The sequence below is a fragment of the Pristiophorus japonicus genome, chromosome 3 (assembly GCF_044704955.1).
Source record: "Pristiophorus japonicus isolate sPriJap1 chromosome 3, sPriJap1.hap1, whole genome shotgun sequence".
Lineage (NCBI taxonomy): Eukaryota > Metazoa > Chordata > Chondrichthyes > Pristiophoridae > Pristiophorus > Pristiophorus japonicus.
Window position 1 is genome coordinate 218,551,547 of NC_091979.1, and position 24,458 is coordinate 218,576,004.

At 45.0% G+C, this 24,458-nt stretch overlaps 1 protein-coding gene across 1 annotated transcript in view; it reads right to left on the reverse strand.

Moving 5' to 3' along the window:
• The window catches only part of LOC139255199 (broad substrate specificity ATP-binding cassette transporter ABCG2-like), a 230,621-nt gene that overhangs the window by 46,047 nt on the left and 160,116 nt on the right, over positions 1 to 24,458 (reverse strand). The window contains exon 10 of the mRNA XM_070873890.1: positions 4,601 to 4,725. Coding sequence (XP_070729991.1) covers positions 4,601 to 4,725 — 125 coding nt within the window. The remainder of the gene's footprint in view (positions 1 to 4,600; positions 4,726 to 24,458) is intronic.

The window sequence follows — 24,458 nt, forward strand, 5'->3', positions numbered from 1 at the left end:
CGACATCTGGGAATGCATGGATCCACCCTTCTTTCATAACCCCCAACATCGATGGGTTCATCTGAGTCCTCTTCAGCAGAACTCCCGTGCGCACTCGCACCAGGAGAGATGGCACCAGATGTTCCCTATGCCCGTCACCATGCTGCAGCCCGCTAGGCCCCAGTGCAAAACCTTGTGCAGACCCCTCTGCTATCTTTAATAGATCCGAACGCGTACTCCCAGTATCTGAGCTGACGTGTGACTGTAGAAAGCAGTGACGCGGTGCTGTCAGCATTGTCCCCCTCTTCCTCTGACTCATCTGAGATGGGGCCAACAGATGGAGTGGCCTCCAGGCTCCCATCCAGGCTCCAGCCCCCAATGTCCTCCAGGGTGTCAGGATCTCCATGGTTGTCATTGCCTTCAAGGCTGTCCTCCAGGCCACACCTCTTAGTCTCTAGTTCATCCTCTCCCTGGTATCGGCTGCCACTGCCTTCAAGGCTGTCGCACTGCCTTGCCCTCCCACTGGCACCAGTGCTAGGACCCTCATCATGGCTCTCACGCGGCCTCTCATCTGCAAGCATAAATGGCACAAGGGTTGCTGTGAGGGGGAGGTAGGGAATTGACGCATGGAGGCTGCAACTTGCACACTTTCGGAAGGAAAAGCACAGGAGGCACTGGTGCTTTCAGAGAGAGATGGCATTAAAGGAGGGCCTTCACTTACCCATGCTGACCATAGGGAGATCGGCAGTACCGGAGGCCACAGGGAAGGCAGCACGTGTGCCCACTAATGCCTTGACCCTCTCCTCCAGAGGTATAAGTATCTGAAGCTGAGCCTCGCCACCACCATGGCCTGCAAAACAATGAATGGTTGCTGAGTAGCAGTGTCATGAGGCATCAGACAGAAATGAGTGCACAAATGTGTGTCCCTGACCTGCATCTGTAACTGTGACATGAATGGGAGCCTCCATTGCGAGAACACCCACATATATAGTTTTGAGGCCTCAACAATGAAATGCTGCTTCAGTGACTATATAGCGAAGGTGGGAAATGAGAGAAGGATGGAGAGGCTCGCAGATGGAAGGTTAGCAGTTGGTGGAACAGGTACTCACTTTCATCACAAGAATGATGTTGTTCATCCTTTTTCTGCATTGGGTGGTGGTCCGATCATGAATGGAGGCCCCTCCACAGCTACCTCTCGCCAGGCATTAGTAAAAACTTCCCGAGTCGGTCTGCCTGCATCGGGGTACAGGACTCACCTCCTTCCCTCCACAGCCTGCATGAGCGTCTCCAGTTCTGCATCGGAAAAACGGGTTGCCCTCCTTGCTACAGATGCAGCAGCCATGGCCTTCACTCAAACGCTTTCTCTCCTCAGGGCCTAGTTGCAAACCATGGCCTTTAAGAAGGCCAGGGAGCAGCTGGCTCGTTAAGACCAAATCAACAGAAGGCTAATTTCCCCGTGCAAACTCCGCTCCAAGATCCCTACCCACATCGCTGCAAAGTAACGATCCCCGCCGGCCAATACAGCTGGGCGTTATTTATTTTTTAAATTGCTGAATTTCCATCGATTGGTCACCACAACCATTGCAGCGGTAATGGCGGCCAAAAAGCGGTAGGTGAGCCCCGTTTCGGGCGGACCTGAATTTCGGCCCCACTGTGTTAAGGAGGATCATAAGTTTTCATGGAAAGAGGAGTTGGATGGAATACATTTGAGCTTACAAGGAATGAGAGGAAATTTAACGAGTATAGTTGTATTGATGAAAAATGGAAAGACAAGAAAATGTGTGATTGAGTGATATTTCAGGCTAAAAGCACAAGAATAATTGTCTAATCACATGTCAAGCTTTCTTCTAAATGCTATTCAGTTGTGTGAGAGACATGTTAGAAAGGGCTCTCCAGATATTTATTGTTTCCTTCCTTCCTAACCTTTCTTCCTATCTATTCTTCCTTCCTTCATATACTTCCTTCATATCCTTCCTTCCTATCATTCCTTCCTTCCTTCATATCCTTCCTTCCTTTGATTCCTTCCTTTCCCTCAATATATATTTTCTACCATTCATCATTGCCTTCACTCACCTCCTTATATATTAAACTCTTTCTCTATCAGAATGACAAAGGAAAGTATTCAAACACTAACAACAACTCTGTCAACCCATATGGTTGACCTTCTAGTACAGTACTGCACTGATGGAGATAATGTCTTTCAGATGAGATGTTAAACCGAGGCCTGATCTGCACTCTCGAGTGGACATAAGAATATAAGAACATAAGAACATGAGAAATAGGAGCAGGTGTAGGCCATTTGGCCCCTCGCGCCTGCTCCGCCATTTAATAAGATCATGGCTGATCTGATCTTGCGCTTAGCTCCACTTCTCTGCCCGCCCCCCAGAATCCTTCACTCCCTTATCATTCAAAAATCTGTCTATCTTCGCCTGAAATATATTCAATGACCCAGCCTCCACAGCTCTCTGGCGCAGAGAATTCCACAGATATATGACCCTCTGAGAGAAGAAATTCCTCCTCATCTCAGTTCTAAATGAGCGACCCCTTATTCTGAAACTATACCTCCTAGTTCTAGATTCCCCCACGAGTGGAAACATCCTCTCTACATCTACCTTGTCGAGCCCCCTAAGTATCTGATATGTTTCAATAAGATCACCTCTCATTTTTCTAAACTCCAATAAGTATAGGCCCAACCTTCTCAACCTTTCTTCATGTCAACCCCTTCATCTCAGGAACCAACCTCGTGAACCTTCTCTGAACTGCCTCCAATGCAAGTATATTCTTCCTTAAATACAGAGGCCAAAACTGTACGCAGGTGTGGTCTCACCAACACACTACACGGTTGTAGCAAGACTTTCCTGCTTTTATACTCCATCCCCCTTGCAATAAAGGCCAGCATTCCATTTGCCTTCCTGATTACTTGCTGCATCTGCATACTAACTTTTTGTGTTTCATGCACAAGTATCCCCAGGTCCCTCTTTACTGCAGCATTTTGTAATCTTTCTCCATTTAAATAATAATTTGCTTTTTTATTTTTCCTGCCAAAAGTGGATAACCTCACACTGTCCCACATTATACTCCATCTGCCAAATGTTTGCCCACTCACTTGGCCTGTCTATATCCCTTTGCAGATTTATTTGTGTCCCCCTCACAACTTGCTTTCCCACCCATGTTTGTATCATCAACAAACTTGGCTACATTACATTTGGTCTCTTCATCCAAGTCATTAATATAGATTGTAAATAGTTGAGGCCCCTGCACTGATCCATGTGGCACTCCACTAGTTATCATTTGCCAACCGGAAAATGACCCATTTATCCCGACTCTCTGTTTTCTGTTAGTTAGCCAATCCTCTATCCATGTTAATATTATCCCCAACCCCGTGAGCTCTTATGTGGCACCTTATCGATTGCCTTCTGGAAATCAAAATACACCACAGCCACTGGTTCCCCCTTATCCACCCTGCTCATTACATCCTTCAAAGAACTCCAGCAAATTTGTTGAAATTGATTTCCCTTTCATAAAACCATGCTGACTCTGCTTGACTGTATTATGCTTTTCCAAATCTCCTGCTACTGCTTCCTTAATAATGGACTCCAGCATTTTCCCAACAACAGATGTTAGGCTAACTGGTCTATAATTCCCTGATTTCTGTCTCCCTCCTTTTTTAAATAGGGGTGTTACATTTGTGGTTTTCCAATCCGCTGGGACCTCTCCAGAATCCAGGAAATTTTGGTAGATTACAACCAATGCATCCACTAAAGGAATCCATAAGAGATCCCATAACAATATTCAAAGAAGAGCAGGGGAGTTCGTCCCAGTGTCCTGGCCAATATTTATCCCTCAACCAACATCTCAAAAGCAGATTATGTGGCCATTATCACATTATTGTTGTTTGTGGGACCTTGCTGTGCACATATTGGCTGCCACGTTTTCCTTCTTTACAACAGTAACTACAATCCAAAAGTATTTAATTGGCTGTAAAGCGCTTAAGGATGTCCTGGGGTCATGAAAGGTGATATATAAAATGCAAGTGTTCCTTTCACACAGCATACAAGGACTTCTGAGTCTTCAAAGACATTTAATTTAAAGGGACAATAATCCTCTCATCATCATGTTGTGCAGGCACTAATATGAGGCAAGTGCCCATGCTTTCTCCTTTAAGGAATTGTTGCTAGGTGTATTGGTATTACTATACATTGAGAAAGCACATGAAGCACATGAAGCACTATATATGATGAGCTTTTACCAATCTCCAGTTACCATTTCACCTCCAACCTTGCTATCTATAACATAACTAAATAAGCTCTCCTTCTGTTTCTCAATGAGGCTACACTCCTGGTACAAAATCTCACTTGATGGAAGCACAGATTATAGAATTGGATACAGACACCACTCCCAGTGGTTCAAATTAATGAGAAAAGTGGGTATATTAAAAATTGTGCTGACCTCTGTGGCTGATTCTCTGATCGATACTTCTGTCAAGTAAGACTCGTTACCAGGAACATAGCCTCACTGAACATACTCATTTATTCAGACTTGGAAGAACCTCAGCACATAGCAGGTGTAATTTTACACACATGCTAATTATTTAAAATGCATTTGTATGTTTTATATTTACCAACCATCCAATAGGTTATGCATGAAAATATAATGGTAGACACACTTCGTATGGGCAGTAGATCCCCTATTATTGTTGCCAAGAAGTATGCCGAAATCCTGTAATATCCACTGGTATATTCATGACTAGGAAAGGAAAAAAATCTATTAGTAAGCAGTTATTAACTGAAATTGTTAAGGTTTTCTGTAGTTGTTTCTTTTATCAACATTTATTGATCATGTGACCTGAAGCTGCACATATTTGGCCCAATATTTAAAGTTGGCTTTGCACAAAATTTAGCGACTAGACTTGTTTTTCTAAATTGTTGCTTTCAATACCCTTCCTCTGATTTACAGTAACACAAGAGTCATTGTACACATTACAGAAAAAAAGCATCATGCCACTCCCACTATCACCAGCAGTTTTGAGATTTACTGTATATATTGCTAATGAACAGAAAGAGCCAATCTCAGGAACAGGAAGAAGATATCTTTATGATCTGGGTCTTGCTGCTGGACAAAGAACTGTCCATCCCAGTTTTATAAAGAACAAGGGGAGCAGGATATTGGCAAGGTTTATCCACTCAGAAAATATTAGCCAAGACACAGGGTTAATTCCAATCTATGTACTATATTTTGTTATTTTCGATAGAAAGGATTCATAACCATTTTATTGCAGATCTGCCTTAAATATAAGATAGTCACTAATAAATCTAATAAGAAATTCAGGAGAATGTGGAACTCACTAGCATATGAGGTGAATAGCATAGATGCATTTAAGGGGAAAGAAATAGAAGAATATGTTCACAGGGTGAGATGAAGTAAGGTGGGAGGAGGATAGTATGGAGCACAAACTCTGGCACAGACCTATTGGACCAAATGGCCCATTTCTGTGCTGTAAAATTCTATGTAATATGTAATCATCCATCAAAATAATAGACCCGAAAAACAGTTTATTTAGGTTACAAGTCGGTGCAACAGGCCTGGTGAGAACAGGAATCGTGGAGGAACTCAGAAACACCAGGTCTCCCAGAATCCCAGCAGTAGCCAATCTCTGAAGGAACCTGGGATGGCGAGAACATCATCTGCCTGAAACATCGTAATTGAAGTCAGAGGGTGTGGGAAAGAGGGGCGGTATTGCTCACACTAAGAGTTACCTTAGCTTCAGCCTTCCATCAAGTGACTAAGGTCCTGGCCTGGAAGACCCTGTAAATCTTTCATTTATCTATTTGTACTGACCCTCCAATACCTGCTTGTCTGCTTGCACTTCTATGTGATGACATTAATGGCCACCCAAACAATCATTTAGTATTGCATTTCTTGCCCCCCTCCTACTATAGCAGGTGCCCAAAATGTACTCATAGTGGTGTGGGCACTACAATGAGAAGAACTTCCCCATGGCATTGAATACTTCAGTGGAGTCAGCAATGGAGTTAGCAGCGTTCTAGACCCCTCCAACCCTCTGCGTGAAGAAGCCTCACCTCAAATCCTCTCTGAACCTTCCACCAACAACCTTAAAACTATGCCCCCTCGTAATTGACCCCTCCACCAAGGGAAATAGGCCCTTGCTATCCACTATATTCAGGCCCCTCAAAATTTTGTACACCTCAATGAGGTCTCCTCTCAGCCTCCTCTGTTCCAATGAGAACAAACCCAGCCTATCCAATCTGTCCTCATAGCTAAAATTCTCCATTTCAGGCAGCACCCTAGTAAATCTCCTTTGCACCCTCTCCAGTGCAATCACATCCTTCCTATAATATGGCAACCAGAACTGCACTAGCTGTGGCCTAACCAGTGTATTATACAATTTAAGTAGAAACTCCCTGCTCTTGTATTCTATGCCTCAACCAATAAAGGCAAGCATTCCATATGCCTTCTTAATCACCTTATCCACCTGGCCTGCTACTTTCAGGGATCTGTGGACAAGCACTCCAAGGTCCCTTTGTTCATCTACACTATTAAGTGGCCTACCGCTTAATGTGTATACATTTCTTGATGAGCCCTCCCAAAGTGCATTACCTCACACGTCTCCGAATTAAATTCCATTTGCCACTGCTCTGCCCACCTGACCAGTAGATTGATATCCTCCTGCAGCCCATGACTTTCCTCTTCATTATCAACCACACAGCCAATTTTAGTGTCATCTGCAAACTTCTTAATCATACTTCCTATATTCAAATCTAGATCATTGATGTATACTACAAAAAGCAAGGGACCCAGTATTGAGCCCTGCGGAACCCCACTGGAAACATCGTTCCAATCACAAAAACATCCATCAACCATTACCCTTTGCTTCCTACCTCTATGCCAATTTTGGATCCAACTTGCCACTTTGCCCTGGATCCCATGGGCTTTAATCTTTGTGGCCAGTCTACCATGTGGAACCTTATCAAAAGCTTTGCTAAAGTCCATATACACTACATCGTATGCACAATACTCATCGACACTCCTGGTTACCGCCTCAAAAAATTCAATCAGATCAGTCAAACACAATCTTCCCTTAACAAATCCGTGCTGACGGTCCATAATTAATCCTTGCCTTTCTAAATGTAGATTTATCCCGTCCTTCAGGAATTTTTCCAATAGTTTTCCCACCACTGAGGTTAGGCCTGTATTACTCAATCTATCCCTTTCTCCCTTCTTAAACAAGGGTACCACATTAACAGTCCTCTGGCACCATGCTCAAATCCAAAGAGAACTGGAAAATGATGGTCAAGGCCTCTGTTATTTCCTCTTTTACTTCGCTCAACAGTCTGGGTTGCATTTTATCTGGGCCTGGGGACTTATCTACTTTCAAAGCTGCCAAACCCTTTAATACCTCCTCTCTCACTATGCTTATCACACTCCTCTTTGATAGCAGTATCTGCATTGCCCCTTTCCTTTGTGAAAACAGATGCAAAGTATTCATTAAGAACCGTATCAACATCTTCTACCTCCACGCAAAGATTACCTTCATGGTCTCTAATAGGCCCTACCCTTTCTTTAGTTATCCTCTTGCTCTTAATATAGTTATAGAACAATTTAGGGTTTTCCTTAATTTTACTAGCCAAGAATTTTTCATGCTCTCTCTTAGCATTCTTAATATACTTTTTAATTTTACCCCTTAACTTTTTATATTCCTCCAAAGATTCTATAGTATTTAGCAGTCCCTTTTTTTCTTAATCCTCCCCTGCAAGTCTCTAGACATCCAGGAGGCGCTTGAATTATTTTTCCCAGTCTTTTCTTTAAGGGCACATGTTTGGCCTGAGCCTTCCGGATCTACTCCTTGAATGTCTCTCACTGTTCCGACACTGATTTACCCACAAGTAGCTGTTTTCAGTCCACAGTGGCAAAATCACTTCTCAACTTAGCAAAGTTAGCTTTTCCTCAATTTGGGACATTTATTCCCGGTCTATCCTTGTCCTTATCCATGACTAACTTGAATCTGACTGAAATATGCTCTCCCACAAATACCCCTTCCACCTGCCCAGCTTCATTCCCCAAAACTAAATCCAAAACCGCCCCCTCTCATGTTGGGTTTGTTACATACTAACTAAAAAAGTTCTCTTCAATGTATTTTAAGAATTCTGCACCCTCTATACCTTCAGACTATATTTATCCTAATCAATATTAGGATAGTTAAAATCCCCTACTATTACTACCCTATAGTTTTTGGACTTCACAGCAATTTGCCTACTTATTTGCTCCTCTATCTCCCTCCCACTGTATGGGGGTATATAATACGTGCCCAGCAGTGTGATCGCCCCTTTTTTATTTTTCAATTCAACCATATGGCCTCATTTGATGATCCCTCTAACATATCATCCCTCCTCACTGCTGTAATAGTTTCTTTAATCAATACTGCGACCTCCCTCCGCCCTCCCTTTTTACCTCCCTCTCTGAGTTGTCTAAAAATCCTGTAACCAGGAATATTGATCTGCCAAACCTGCCCGTCTTTCAGCCATGCCTCTGTAATGGCTATAATGTCATACTCCCAAGTGTCTACCTGTCCTCTTAGCTCATCCATCTTATTCGCTATACTCCTTGCATTAAAGTGTAAAACATCTAGCACAGGAAGACCTCCTTGATTACTACTTACTAACCCTGGTTTCCTCTGTCTAACAGATTCGCTTTCTAAATTCTTGCTATCCAATTTCAGCTTTACTTCCTTCTCTATTGTATTCATGATGTCAAACCCAAACATGGTGTTAAACTTAGACTCATTCTAGGCTGATCCTGAGTAAAGATTTCCTCCTAGGGATGCCTTTGATTTACATTTGAACTCTTTACAACTTCAGAACATTTGTCTCCCCGACTCGGACTCAGACTTCAATTCTGACTTTCTCTTGGACTTGTTTCTAGTACATTTGATGTAGGGTATGCTATTGGTACTGTACTTGTAATAAGACTATCTGATGAGTCAGAAATAATCGAATCATTCTAACTTTCAACTCCTTCCATATCTGTAGGTAAAATATAATCAATGTGAACAAACCGAACCTGTCCATGATCAAACATCTTGACCAAATATGTTTGAGGACCATATATCTTCACCACTCTTCCTGGTAACCACTTTAACCATTTATGGTGATGGTTCTTCACTCCCGCCTTCTGATTTAATTTCACACTTCTCTCTTTTACTCTACCTTTATCATGACTCTCTTTCTGTCTTAATTGTTTCACTTCTACGGACTGTGCCAAGTTTGATTTTAACAACGAGAATCTGGTTTGTGACTGTTGTTTGAGAAACAACTCTGCTGGTGTTCTACCAGTAGTTGTATAAGGAGTATTACGATAAGTAATTAGAAAATTAGTCAATTTGTGGTCCAATGACAGCTGTCATTTCTTTGGATATGGATTCAACATCTGTTTGATGAGGGCACATTTTACAATTTGTACTGTGTGCTCTGCTGCACCATTTGAAGCAGGGTGGTACGGTGGAACCTTGGTATGTTTCACACCATTTTTGCTCGGGAACTATGCAAATTCTTCTGAAGAAAATTGTGGTCCATTATGAGACACAATTTCTTCTGGGGAGGCCATATGAAAACAATAACCACAATGAACAATTGCTGTCCTTCTAGCTCAGCAAAATCGATATGTAACCTTTGCCACACCCTGGGAGGCTATTTCCATGGCTGTAACGGTACTGATGGTGGTTTCTTGCTTACCAATTGACATGTTGTACAATGATTAACGATGTACTCTATATCTTTATCTAGACCTGGCTACCATAATAACTGTGTGCAAAACTCTTGGTCAAACACATTCCCATGAAGATCTCCTAATAATTTGGAGCTGAATTTATTTGGTATAACCACTCTTGCACCCACATGATACAATCTTTATCAACTGATAATTCATTCCTACGAATGAAGAATGGATGAATATCTTTCTCTGATACCTGGTTTGACGAGCCATTTCTGTTATAATCATACACCTTTGACATAACTGAGACACGCTTGGTTGCTCTACCAATCTCTTCAGCTGTGACTGACAGTTCATCAGTGCATAAAAAATAGAACAGTTCTTCCCTATTGTGTGTAACTTGTGATGGGGAAAGCAATCTAGACATAGCATCAGCATTATTGTGATCAGCTGATCATCTGTATTCAATATCATATGTATATGCTGACAAAATCAAAGTCCATCTCTGCAGCTAAGGTTGGAACTGGGGACGTTGAATGGAGGATTGCTGTCAGGGGCTTATGGTCCGTAATGATGGTAAACTTACGACCATACAAGTATTTGTGGAACTTCTTGACCCTAAAAATTGATGCCAAAGCTTCCCTTTCGATTTGCGCATAATTACACTCACTGGCACTGAGAGTGCCTGAAGCAAAAGCAATTGGTCTCTCCTCCCCACTATGTAGTACATGAGAGATCACTGCACCAACTCCATATGGGGAGGCATCACATGCTAGTTTGATCTCCTTAGATACATCATATTGTACTAACATGGTGCTCTCTACCAGTTGGCTATTGCGCTCCTTGAATGCTGCCTCGCATTCTTCTGACCACTTCCAATGGACTTGTTTTTACAACAGTTCATTCAGTGGATGTAACACTCTAGCCAAATTTGGTAGCAACTTCCCATAATAGTTCAAAAGACACAAAAATGTTCGCCGTTCAGTGACATTCTTGGGAGTGGGTGCATTTCCGATTGCATCCAGCTTTCCCTTGTTTGGATGTAAACCACCTTTGTCTATTCTGTGCCCTAAGTACTCCACTGAGTTTTGAAATAACTTACATTTGCGAGCAGTCACTCTTACTCTGTGCTTCTCTAGCCGTTTGAGCACTTCATTCAATATGTTATTATGGATTTGCCTGTTTGATGCTGAAATTAGTATCATCATCATCATAGGCATCGAAGTTGAGGGAGACTTACTTCTGCTCTAAAAGTGAGTTCTCAGGTGACTGTACAGTCCAATACAAGAATTACAGTTTCTATCACAGGTGGGACAGACAGTCGTTGAAGAAATGGGTGCATGGGGAGTCTGGTTTGCCGCATGCTCCTTCCGCTTCCACTTGTTTTGTGCATGCTCTCAGCGACGAGACTCGAGGTGCTCAGCTTCCTCCTAGATGCTCTTCCTCCACTTAGGCTGGTCTTGGGCCAGAAATTCCCAGGTGCCGCTGGGGATGTTGCACATTATCACTGAGGCTTTGAGGGTAACCTGGGGCTCGCTTGTCATGTAGGATTTCCAAATAGAGTGCTTGCTTTGGGATTCTCGTCTCGGGCATGCGAACGATGTGGCCTGCCCAATGGAGCTGGTCGAGTGTGGTCAGTGCTTCAATACTGGGGATGTTGGCCTGAGCGAGAACACTGACGTTGGTGCGTCTATCCTCCCAGTGGATTTGCAGGATCTTGGTGAGTCAGCGTTGGTGGTATTTCTCCAGCGCTTTGAGGTGTCTACTGTATATGGTCCACGTCTCTGAGCCATAGAGGAGGGCGGGTATCAATACAGCCCTGTCGACCATAAGCTTGGTACCATATTTGAAGTCCTGGTCTTCGAACACTTTCTTCCTCAGGTGACCAAAGTCTGCACTGGCACATTGGAGGCATTGTTGGACCTCAATGTCGATGTCTGCCCTTGCAGATATTAGGCTCCCGAGATATGGAAAATGGTCCACGTTGTCCAAGGCCACACAGTGGATGTTGATGTGCAGTGCTGTGTGGCGCGGTCAGGTTGGTGGAGGACCTTTGTCATCCGGATGTTTAGTGTAAGGCCCATGCTTTTGCACACCTTGGTGAAGATGTTGACGATGGCTTGGAGTTCAGCCTCCGAATTTGCACAGACGCAAGCGTCGTCCGCATGCTGTAGTTCGATGACAGAGGATGGGATAACTTTGGATCTAGCCTGGAGGCAATGAAGGTTTAACAGGTTCCCATTGGGTCTATAGTTTAGTTCCACTCCAATGGGGAGCTTGTTGAGCGTGAGATCGAGCACTGCAATGAGGAAGATCAAGAAGAGCAATGGGGCGATGAAATGAGTGTGTCATCTAAGTAACATACTATCCATTTAATGCCTTGCAAAATCTGGTTCATCACCCCTTAAAATGTTGCAGGGGCGGAAGACAATCCAAATGGTAAACTATTACATTGATATAGGCCTAGATGAGTATTTATAGTCATCATCATCATAAGCAGTCCCTTGAAATCGAGGAAGACTTGCCACCTGACCCTGCCACACAGTACTGCACTCCGGTCATCAAAATCCACGGCGCGGCCTTTGGCAACATCGACCAGTTTGCATACCTCGGGAGCCTACTATCAACAACGGCAGACATCGACGACGATGTCCAACACCGCCTCCAGTGCGCCAGCGCAGCCTTCGGTCGCCTGAGAAAGAAAGTGTTCGAAGACCAGGCCCTCAAATCTGGCACCAAGCTTATGGTCTACAGGGCTGTAGTGATACCTGCCCTCCTATATGGCTCAGAGACGTGGACCATATACAGTAGACATCTCAAATCGCTGGAAAAATACCACCAATGATGTCTCCGCAAGATCCTGCAAATCCTCTGGGAGGATAGATGCACTAACATCAGTGTTCTCGGTCAGGCTAACATCCTCAGCATCGAAGCACTGACCACACTTGACCAGCTCCATTGGGCAGCTCACATTGTCCGCATACCCAACACAAAACTCCCAAAGCAAGTGCTCTACTCGGAACTCCTACACGGCAAGCGTTCCCTAAGTGGGCAGAGGAAATATTTCAAGGAGACCCTCAAAGCCTCCTTGAAAAAGTGCAATATCCCCATCGACACCTGGGAACCCTGGCCAAAGACCAGCCTAAGTGGAGGAAGAGCATCCGGGAGTGTGCTGAGCACCTCGAGTCTCGTCGTCGAGACCAATGCAGAAAACAAGCACAGGCAGCGGAAGGAGCGTGTGGCAAACAAGGCTCCCCACCCACCCTTTCCTTCAATGATGTCTGTCCTACCTGTGACAGAGACTGTAATTCCCGTATTGGACTGTGCAGTCACCTTATAGTCAAGCATGACTTGGACTCCTTATCTAGTTCAAGTTGTAAGAAGGCATTTGTAAAATCTAACTTTGAGAAGATCTGACCACATGTCAGTGCTGTGAACAAATCTACTACATTTGGTAATGTAGTGGGGAGATTACCCTCTAGAAACTGGTTTACGGTTATTTTATAATCACCACTCAACCTTACCTTACCATCGGACTTAGGTACAACAACAATTGGTATAGCCCAATTACATAGATCTATCTTAGAGATAATGTTCTCAGTTTATAGTCTTTTGAGTTCTTGCTCAACTTTCTCCTTGAGTGCATAAGATACAGGACATGGTTTACAGTAAACTGGTCCAGCATCCTTCTGTACTCTGACACTCGCCTTGAAGCCTTGGATCGGATTGCCTGTTTCGCAGAACATTTTCGGATACTTCTTGATGACATCATCCTTTGATGCAAATCTCATTTCAACACGAAAAATCTCACTCCGATCCAGCTTCAGTGATCCCAACCAATTTCTTCCTAGTAAGGCAGGCTTGTCTCCTGCCACTACTAAGAGAGGCAAGCTCTGAAATTGATCTTTATATTCCACCGGTACGGTGATATGACCTACCACAGGAATGTTCTCTCCTGAGTAGCCTCACAGCTCTATCTTGGATTTCTCCAATGGGAAGTCATGCAATTTGTCACGGTACTATGCTCACGGATGCACCAGTGTCGATTTCCATGGGTATCTTTTTTTCCTGCAACATCTACTTGGCTGATGATACTTTTCAGATCGCTATTAGATACCCTCATGCTCCTGATGATGTGTATCTCTTCACACTATTGCTTTTCTTCCATGCTATGTAGTCTCTGGGGATTTCTACTTATAGCCTTGAAAGTTGGTTTACTCTTCAATCAGCATGCCTTTGCAAGATGCCCAGTTTTCATGCAGAAGAAGCACTCTGCCTTCATATATGGACAACTTTCAGCAATGTGTTGTCCCAGGCACCGATAGCATGACTTCAATGCTCTATTACCATTGCCAGTTACTGAGACCTTAGGGCCCAACTGTCTTTTATTTTTAACCTTGGTTGTCTGATGACTGGAAATAGTATGAAATTCTCAGAAATATTGGTCGGCCATGTCCATTGACTTAGCTGTCTGACAAGCTAAATCAAAAGTCAAGTTAGGAGTATTCAATAACTTTCTTATGATTGCATCATTTTTCACCCCACAAAAAAGCGGTCACGCAATGCTCGGTCCTGAAAGTTTCTGAAATGACAGTGAATAGATAGCTTCTTTAATGCTACAATGTACTCGCTGACACTTTTGTCAATAAATTGATCTTATATTCTAAAACGATAACTTTCAGCAATTTCCAGGGGCTCAGGACTGTAATGCTGTTCTCTGCTTAAGTGATGTGTCCTTTGGCTTGACAGGCACAAGCAATTTTTTCGGGGTTTCACACACCATGGGCCCTGCTTCAGTTAAGAAAATAGCCTGTTTTCTTTCCAACAGCACCCAGTTATGTTTTTTATCGTCGGGAACTTCGATTATACTATTTGCAGTGATAACTATTTCCAGCCGCTCCACATACACTCCAATAGTCTCACGGTCGCGTTGAAACTCACCCAAGCGCCTTATTATTCCCATAGGCACGGCCATCTGGACTCTGGCAGTTCAGTCAAGTGTGCTTGTAACTTACCTTGGATTTTTAGCTGTTAATCAAAACAAAGAAGCCCTCAAAGTCTCTCTGTCGGTTGGCTGAATTATCCACCAACAAAAATTTCAGCTAGGTTATCCAGAAATCCTATCCCTTGTTGCCAATGTGATATTTTCTGTATGATCTCACAAATACACAGGCTCTAAGGTGGCTGATAACTTCAGAAACCTGTCCACTCTTTATTGTTGTAAACAGTAATGACTGCATTACCACAGTAGTCCACTCAGTGGAGATATATATATTACACACTTACACCAACATCAAGGAAAACCCAACTATGTTTTATAAATATATAAAGAGCAAGAGGATAACAAGGGAAAGATTAGGGCCTTTTAAAGACTATCAAGGTCATCTGTGTGTGGAGGTGGAAGATGTCGGCGAGGTTTGTAATTTATATATTGTGTCTAAGAGGGACGATGCAGACATTGTAGTTAAGGAGGAGGAGTGTGAAATATTAGATGAGATAAACATAGTGAGAGAGGAAATATTAAGGGGTTTAGCATTTTTGAAAGTAGATAAATATACAAGCCCAGATGAAATGTATCCCAGGTTGTTAAGAGAAGGGAAGGAAATAGCGGAGACACCGACCATCATTTTCCAATCTTCTCTGGCTACATATTTGGTGCCGGAGTACTAGAGGACTACTAACGTTGTACTGCTGTTTGAAAAGGGAGAAAGGGATAGACTGAGGGCTAGAACCTCCACTTTTGTGGTTCGATATTTCCGGCGTGGGTGGTAAAAAAGGGTTTTCAGATCGCCGGCTTTTCTCCCATTCTCAAAGCACCTAGTCTCCACTTTTGAAAATGGGTGTCACCGCGAGCGATATAAAATGGGCGGTAGCGTTAAATTTTTTTGACCTTCTGCCGTAAAGTGTGGCTGTCCTTAGCAACGGCATGGCAACGCTCGATTCCTGCAATTCAGGAGGTCAAGGGTCATCATGATATGTGCAGAAGAGGAGAAAGAGGGAGAGGGAGCTCAGAGGGACTGAAGGCGTGTCTGGGTGTAGTGTGGCTGCTTTGGGAGGAAGGAGGGAGACTTTAGAGCTTCACAGCAAGTAGGCAAACAAAAAGTAGCTGTTGCCAGACACATATTTGCCTGAATTTGGCCTATAATGGAGAGAGAGGAGGAGGCATCACAGCACACTATGGAGACTGATGCTGGAGAGAGCAGTGAGGTGGGAGAGGAACACATTGGAGGGCGCAAAAGAGACAGGAGGTTCTCGAACGAGGTAAATGCCTCCCTCCTGCAGGACGTCAACTGGGGTGATTTGACACAGGGAGGGTGTGGGAAGCCCACTCCAAAGGCATACCAGAAGATATGGACCGAGATAGCAGAGGTGGTCTCGTCGGCGACCAACGAGGTGCGCGAGGTCAACCAATGTCGCAAACGATGGAACGACCTTGTGGGATCCGCAAGAGTAAGTATTACATTGATTTACATGGACTTATGTATTTATATAATTTGATTTGTAACAGTCATGAGTGACTATCAGCAGATATGAGGTCATTCACTTTTACCGGGAATGTTTTACTCAAAGTCTGCGGTCATAGTGTACATCTTTAGGTAAAGAATGATAATTTTCATAATAATCATGATTAGATCTGTTGGTTATGTTTTGTATCAGTATCTGTGACAGTACCGAGCAATGATATCATGCCATGATCTCATGCCATGTCGTCCTGTCACCTTTTACAGAAGTAGCAATTGACGATGAGGTTCATGCAGAGGCGAACGGGTGGGGGGCCACCAGTCCCCAGCAACATCACTGACATGGAGGAGCGTGTGCTCGCACTCATGCGGAAGCACACCCGGATAGCTACGGACGTATCTGCAGATCCTGAAGTGATGCCACGCGAGTAAAGCTTACACCATTGCGTGATGTAAAGTCCATAGGTGCCACACCCATTCATATCTGAACAATCATCGATGATTTCTAAAATTGTCATAGAAATAATGATTGCCTAATGAAAATCATTGGAATGCAAATGTGTTGATGGTCAGAAAATGTGATGTCTGCGATGATTTTGAGAACGGTGGTGCTTTTGTCGTGTGTTGCGCTGGACTCACCTTGTCACCCTAGCACCCCCTTCTCTAATAAACTCGTTTGTGTTTTGCACCTCAGCCAGCAGCGCGTCCCAAGGCAAGACCACAGAGGCCAGAAGTTGTGGGCGCAGAGCAGGAGTCAGCAGACGATCCTACAACAGGTGCTGAGGAGCTCCGATTCTCGCCCGTCAATCCACTGGGTCTGTTCTCCACAGATGAAAGCGCAGACTTCGAGGAATCTGCATCGCCACGATCCAGAAACCATTCCACCCCAAGGCCATCTAGTGGTCCTCCGGTCATTCCCGCCTCCACTCTGGAGGTACCGGCCCCAAGCACCTCACCACAGGGCACCCCATTTGTCCCCAGGACGGCGCTGACCCCGTAGAGGTCTCGTGGACGCAGCGCCACATGACAGCGGAGAGATGGTACAGTTGTCCAGGAGGACTGTAGACATTGGTGACCAGTTCATCGAAGCATTGAGGGGCATATCCCGACAGCTGGCCACCATGACCGAGTATATTCCATGGATGCAATAGCCAGGAACACTGCTGCCACAGGCCTCCCAGTGGTCCCCGAGCGCGGCACTCCACCCCTAGGTTCTGCACCACCACTGCGAATGACAGATGAGAGGAAGGACCAAGATCCTGCTGCTGCATCAGAGAATGTTATCCCGTCAGCACCCCTGCTCCCGTACCCATGCAACTACTGCATCTGCCTTCATCCCCCCCAATGAGGCACTGCCTGAGGAGCTCCTTGGCCAGGCGCCATGGAGCGAGCAGGGGAAGAGTAGAGGTGGGGAGAAGAAGGGGAGAGGGAAGGAAAGTGAGGTGCATGTCCGCAGTTGATGGCTGTGTTATATCTCCATCTGGGTGTATGCAATTTGTTGCAATGTATGGGGGCTGGGGCCCATGCTCCTGCTTTGCTTTTGTATTCTGTGTTGCTGGGCATGGTGAACATGTGATTTATGTCAATGATGGAAAAAATGGGGTATGGGCGGGGGTTGGGTGTTTTTCCTGTGATACTTATGATTTCAGACCAATGTTGGTATAAAATTTTTGTTACTGAACATAACCTTGTTGCGCAATGTCTCAGATAGCTGGACCGTTATACACTGGCGATTCCTTAACATGAAAGGGTTATATACAATTTAATATCAATCAACGTAAACTTTAACTGGCACCAAGATGATGGGCACTATTTGTGTCTGTCTCCATGGAAGTAGGCACAAAAAACCTCCCGGAAATAGTGGAGAACCAAGGGTCTAGTGAGAATGAGGAACTGAAAGAAATTAGTATTAGTAAAAAAATAGTACTGGAGAAATTAATGGGTCGGAAAGCCAATAAATCCCCTGGACCTGATGGCCTACATCCAGGAGTTTTAAAAGAGGTGGCTAAAGAGATAGTGGATGCATTGGTTGTCATCTTCCAAAATTCCCTAGATTCTAGAAACAGGTTTCCGCACCACCCCATGTTTCCAACCCATTGTCGGGCACGCGTCGACCAATTACCGCCCGGTGGTGAACTCTTTCTACTCTGCAAGTGAAATTGCCGTCAGTCGGTGCCTCCGAAAACTTCTCCTGGCGAGAAGGTGCAAGTAGCTGGGCAGTGCGTCTGCCCTTAAAGGGGAGGGCGCACCGCCACTGCTGCAATTTTATTTTAATTGTCGGCCGACTCTGCAGTCTGGCCGACAATGGCGGTCACGGGTTCGGCTGGGCTGCCAAATGGCAGCCCAGCTCCTCCTCTTGGGTGCCGGGCCGCTGTCATGGCCGAAACCCTCCCTAGTGGCCCAGTTGGCAGCAAGAAGGCCTCGCTAGGTCTCACAGCTTCCTTCCCCTTTAAGTGAAGGGGAGGGACATTGCTATGCGTTAGCGTGACACAGCACATCGCGTCACGCTGACATGTTCAGCATGGCGCTGATGACGCCACCCACCTTCTGTTCCCGATTCGCTTCCACCACTCAGCCGCCCCAAACACTGCCCCGATGCTTTTTCAGAAGAAAATAGCGCAATTTCCCTCTATTTACCGCCCCATCGATTTGGGCTGTAAGTATTCATTTAATTCGAATTATCTGCCCCAAATGGGGCAGAGGCCAATTTCGGCCCCAAAGTTTTTGTTTAATTTCTCTGCCATTTCCTTATTCCCCATTATAATGTTTCCTGTCTCAGCCTGTAAGGGACGCACATTTACTTTTGCTAATCTTTTCCTTTTTACATACCTAGCTACTACAGTCTGTCTTTGTGTCTCTCGTTCGTTTATTCTCATATTCTATTTTCTCTTTCCTTATCAATTTCTTGGTCCTCCTTTGCTGAATTCTAAAATCCTCCAATCCTTAGGCTTACTGCTCTTTTTGACAACATTATAAGCCAATTCCTTTGATCTAATACTATCCTTAACTTCTCTTGTTAGCCACGGTGGGACCACTTTTTCTGAGGAGTTTTATATTTGGTGTAAATGGTGTATTAATTCTTTAACTGCTAGCCATTGCTCGTCTACCATCATACCATCATGACACAACCATTCCTCTATTGTACCTTTTTTCTTGCAGTGATATGGGGGTGCTAGGCCCATGTCTGGGGCTTTCTCATGTGAAGGCATTGGAGGGAGCATTAAGGCAGCAACATTGTTGTCACTTTCCGGAGAGCCCACCAGTGCAGGGCACAGACTCAGAGGTGCTACTGGTCAGTGTCATCATCTCTTGCAAGTCCTGTGAAATTGCTTTGCTGAAAGCATCTATTGTAACATTGTTAGCTGCCACTCCAAAAGTCACTGTCATTCTTAGAAGCTCTGCCTTGTATCTTGGCACTGCAGTAATCTCACAGGCTGTCGCTGTGTCCAGGGTATTCTGCAGGTTGTGATGTGTTGCAGATGCAGGACGTGCACTACTTCCACTTATCTATCATCTCAACTGCTCCTTAAAACATACCTCTTTGACCAAGCTTTTGGTCACCTGCTCTAATTTCTACTTATGTGGCACAGTGTCAAATTTTTATCGCATAATACTCCTGTGAAGCTCCTTGGGCCATTTCACTATGTTAAAGGCTCTATATAAATACAAGTTGTTGTTGTTGAATGTGAGGTGGCACAAAGTGCCTTGATTTACCTTGGCCACACGCGAGGTCATTAAAACTTATTCAGCATTGTATCGCTTTTTTTTGGATGGTGGAGGTTGCACTGACGAACTCTGCCACCTCCCTCCAGACAGCTTGTGGCAACCTTTTATGGGGCTTTGTTCCCTCTGTGCCCAGAAACAGTTGTTTCTGCCAGCAGCACCTCTACAGATGCAACCGAGAACATTGGTATCCTTGTTGCTACTGTCACACTTGAGACTGCTGCACCCTCAGCCATCTTGCAGTGTTTGGAGCTTTAAATGCAAAAATCTCTATTTAACTGACTCCAGCCTTTTAACAGCTGTAGCATAATTGTTATTTATCTCCATCCCAGAAGTGGCAAGCCAATAAAAGGTATTTTTTTGGCCTGCCACAAGGATTACTACTAATCTTCAAGGACACTTCATTTAAAGAGACAATAGGGCCTAAATTCCGTAGTGCCCCAAACAGGGTGCAATTCTGGCAGTACACAGCAACAGGAACAAAGAGGCCCAAGGAGTCTGAGGAACTCATCTGAATAAATCAGGTGAGCTTTGGGTGCAATTAGGCTACCCGATGCTGCTCATCTGTCGGGACCATACCGATGTTGGCCCACACCGAAGCCCACAGATAAGTCTGAGAGGGAGTGAGGTGATTGGGAGGAGAAGCGAAGGTGGACTATAAGTAGCCTGCAGTTGTTTTGTGGAGCCTGGAGAAGCAATCCTTTTCCTTCGCACTTCACATTTATGAACATTTTCAACGTTTCGGGACTTTTTTGATTGATCTCTAGTGGTCTCTTTAAGGAATGTTGGTTAGACTGCTCAAAACCCCAAAATATCAGTGAAAATGAATTTTCCAAACTGGGTTGGAAATGAGCGCAGAAATCTCATTTCAATATTATAAGGCCCCGCCCAATTTAGCAGTGGCCCAAACATCCATGCAGATTGTTCGCAGACTCCGTCCTACTAAATTGGTTACCTGCACCCGTCAATGGACGGGAAACTGCTCAGAGCTTCTCCTGCTCCACTAATATCATTTTTCCGGTAGTGTGGCAAAAACCTGCTTACATGTGTAAATGAGGTTTCCATGCACTTCCAGCAAAGTAACACCGGCAGGAACAGTTCTGAGGAATTTCCAAAACGCTGATTTTAATGTAAAGGTGTGGGGTGTACAACAGACGGATTATCCGCAACCGCCAATTTTACACACCAATCAAATTTATTTCCGTAGAGTTTTCAGTGATGGCTCTCCATCCTAGTTACATTTCTCATAAGCTCATTATAAGTGAGCTTTCCTTTTGGAGGCAGAGAAGCGAATGTTAAAAGCATATGAGTGGCATGGACATCCACATTGTTCACATGCCAGACACGAGACTCCCAAAGCAAGCACTCTACTCGGAACTCCTTCACGTAAAACGAGCCAAAGGTGGCGGAGGAAACATTACAAGGACACCCTCAAAGCCTCCCTGATAAAGTGCAATATCCTCACTGACACCTGCGAGTCCCTGACCAAAGACTGCCCTAAGTGGAGGAAGTGCATCCGGGAGGGCGCTGAGCACCTCGAGTCTCCTCGCCGAGAGCACGCAGAAATCAAGCGCAGGCAGCGGAAAGAGCATGCGGCAAACCAGTCCCACCCACCCTTTCCCTCAATGACAATCTGCCCCACCTGTGACAGGGACTGTGGTTCTCATATTGGACTGTTCAGTCACCCGAGGACTAATTTTTAGAGTGGAAGCAAGTCTTCCTCGATCCCGAGTGACTGCCTATGATGATGATGATAATAGATTTTTAACCAATAAGGGAATTAAGGGAGCGGGCGGGTAAGTGGAGCTGAGTCCACGGCCAGATCAGCCATAATCTTGTTGAATGGCGGAGCAGGCTTGAGGGGCTAGATGGCCTACTCCTGTTCCTAATTCTTATGTTCTTATGTTCTTATGTTCTATGATGATAATGATGGCATGGACATTTGCCCATATTAGAGCGTGGATGTTACAATGAGAGGTGGATGTACATTGTTTATTGAAGTGACCTTGAAGACTAGCTGAAACCCATGAGGCAGGTTATGTGAGTAGACATAGGTGTTAGTTAAGATGATGTTCGTGTGTTTGGAGGCGTTTCCCTTTCAGCGTCTGTGACAGCCATATCCTGAAAGAGAACGATTGGCAAGATGAGTCAAGGCAGTGTGCCTGGTAGATGTGAAATTGCATCAGAGTCTAGACTTACCTTTGTTACTCGTGAGGTTCTTGGACTTCTTCCAGCACTGTGTGGCAGCCCTTGTGGTGGTACAGATCACAATGACTGCCTCTGCCATCTCTCTCCACACAGCCTAAATTGTCCTCTTATAGGGCTTCCTGCCCTCATTGCCCAAATGTTGTGCTCTTCTCGATCTCACTTCTGCCAAAAGAACCTCCACTGATGCATTTAAGTATCTGCAAGCCTTTCATGCTACTGACAGTCCTGAGGCTGCTGTTCCTTCAGACTTGCTTGCAGAAAGGTAAAAGTCCCCTTTAACTGGCTGCAACATTTTAAAGGCTGCACCAGAAATCAACTTCCTTCCTTCTCAATGGCAGTAATTCAATTAGGATCTTGCATGTTATTACAACTCTGCTGCAAGCCAATGAGGGCTCGGGGAGGAATATGCAGCAGGTTAGTGGCAGAATCATTTGTACATCAGTATTTCTGCTCTGCTGCTAACCTAGAATGGGAGGAGAATTCAGACCAGTGTCTTTAAGTCGCTACAGGCCTTTACAGCTGCAGCTGTACTCACAATTTCTCCATATAATAGATGTTTCCCCCATTGAGGACCACAATGCCTGCCGGCAGAATGCTCCAAAAGCACCAACAAAGCACCTGAACTCAGAAATACAGACTGTTATGTTCAGAATAACTTCACAGGACTGTATGCTGTAAGCTCAAACAGTTGTGACCTTGGTCTCTTTAATGTAACTCCAGAGTGAGGAAGCAGCATGGTAGACTGCCTTTTATACCTGCTTGCCCAGGGTGTGCAGGTGACCCTTGGATCTCCCACAGGTCTGCCCCCTGGTGGCAAGTCTTACACATTGGTGAAGTTTACATATATAGCATCACTCCCCGCCAAAGTCTTAGATACAAGTTATTTACAAGTTGAGGCGATCCGGGGCTCTGCATTGATCGCCTGAGTTGAAGTCCTGGCATGGGTGAGTCGGTCGGATCATTGCTGCACTGCGGCGCGGCTGGTCTGATGGGACTGTCGGGCATGGTGGGTTCATCCTCGTGGTTGACAGTGAGGTCGATTGCTGGTTGGGTGTGTGTAGGTGGATCAATGATGGTAATGTCCTCTTCAAACTGTTCTTGGTTGTCACTGAATCGCAATGGACTGATCCAAGTGATTTCTGCACATTTGTCCATTCAAAAGTTTGACAACAAACACTCTATTCCCTGCCTTGGCTAAAACAGTGCCAGCAACCTATTTGGGACCATGACCGTAATTGAGAACGAACACAGAGTCATTAACGTCAATGTCACGCGATACAGCCGCGGGATCGTGGTACATGTTATGCCGGTGACGCCGGGTTTCTACATGATCATTGAGATCCGGGTGGACTAAGGAGAGCCTGGTTTTGAGTGCTCTCTTCATTAGCAATTCTGCAGGGGGGATCCCAGTAAGCGAGTGGGGTCGCGTACGGTAGCTGAGCAGAATCCGAGATAACTGGGTCTGCAGGGAACCGTCCGTCACGCGTTTCAAGCTCTGCTTGATAGTTTGGACTGCCCGTTCCGCTTGACCATTGGATGCGGGCTTAAACAGGGCAGACCTGACATGCTTGATGCCAGTGCGGGTCATGAACTCGTTGAATTCCGAGCTGGTGAAACATGGTCCATTGTCACGAACAAGGACGTCGGGCAAACCACGGGTGGCGAACATGGCCTGGAGGCTTTCAATGGTGGCAGTGGATGTACATGACGACATTATTATACATTCAATCCATTTAGAGTAAGCATCCACTGCTACTAGGAACATCTTTCCCTAGAAAGGGGACAGCGAAATCTATGTGGACCCTGAACCATGGTTTGGAGGGCCATGACCACAGACTCAGTGGGGTCTCCCTTGGTGCATATGTTACATTGGTGTATGCATGACTCCAATTCCGAGTCAATGCGGGGCCAACAAATGTGCGACCTGGCGATAGGCTTCATCATGACTATGCCTGGGTGGGTACTGTGAAGGTCGCGTATAAATGTTTCCCTGCCTTTTTTTGGCAAAACTACACGATTCCCACATAGGTGACAATCCGAATGGATGGACATTTCATCCTTGCGTTGGTGGAACGGCTTAATTTCGTCTTGCATTTCCCCGGGAACTACCGACCAGCTCCCATTGAGGATGTAGCTTTTTACTAGTGATTGCACAGGGTACTGGCTGGTCCAGGTCCTGATCTGGCAGGCCATGACGGGTGACCCCTCACTCTCAAACGCATCAATTACAAGAAGTAAGTGTGCGGGTTGCGCCATTTCCACCCCAGTGGTGGGCAGTGGTAGCCGACTGAGGGCATTGGCACAGTTCTCAGTGCCTGGTCTATGGCGGATTACATAGTCATACGCAGATAACGTTAGTGC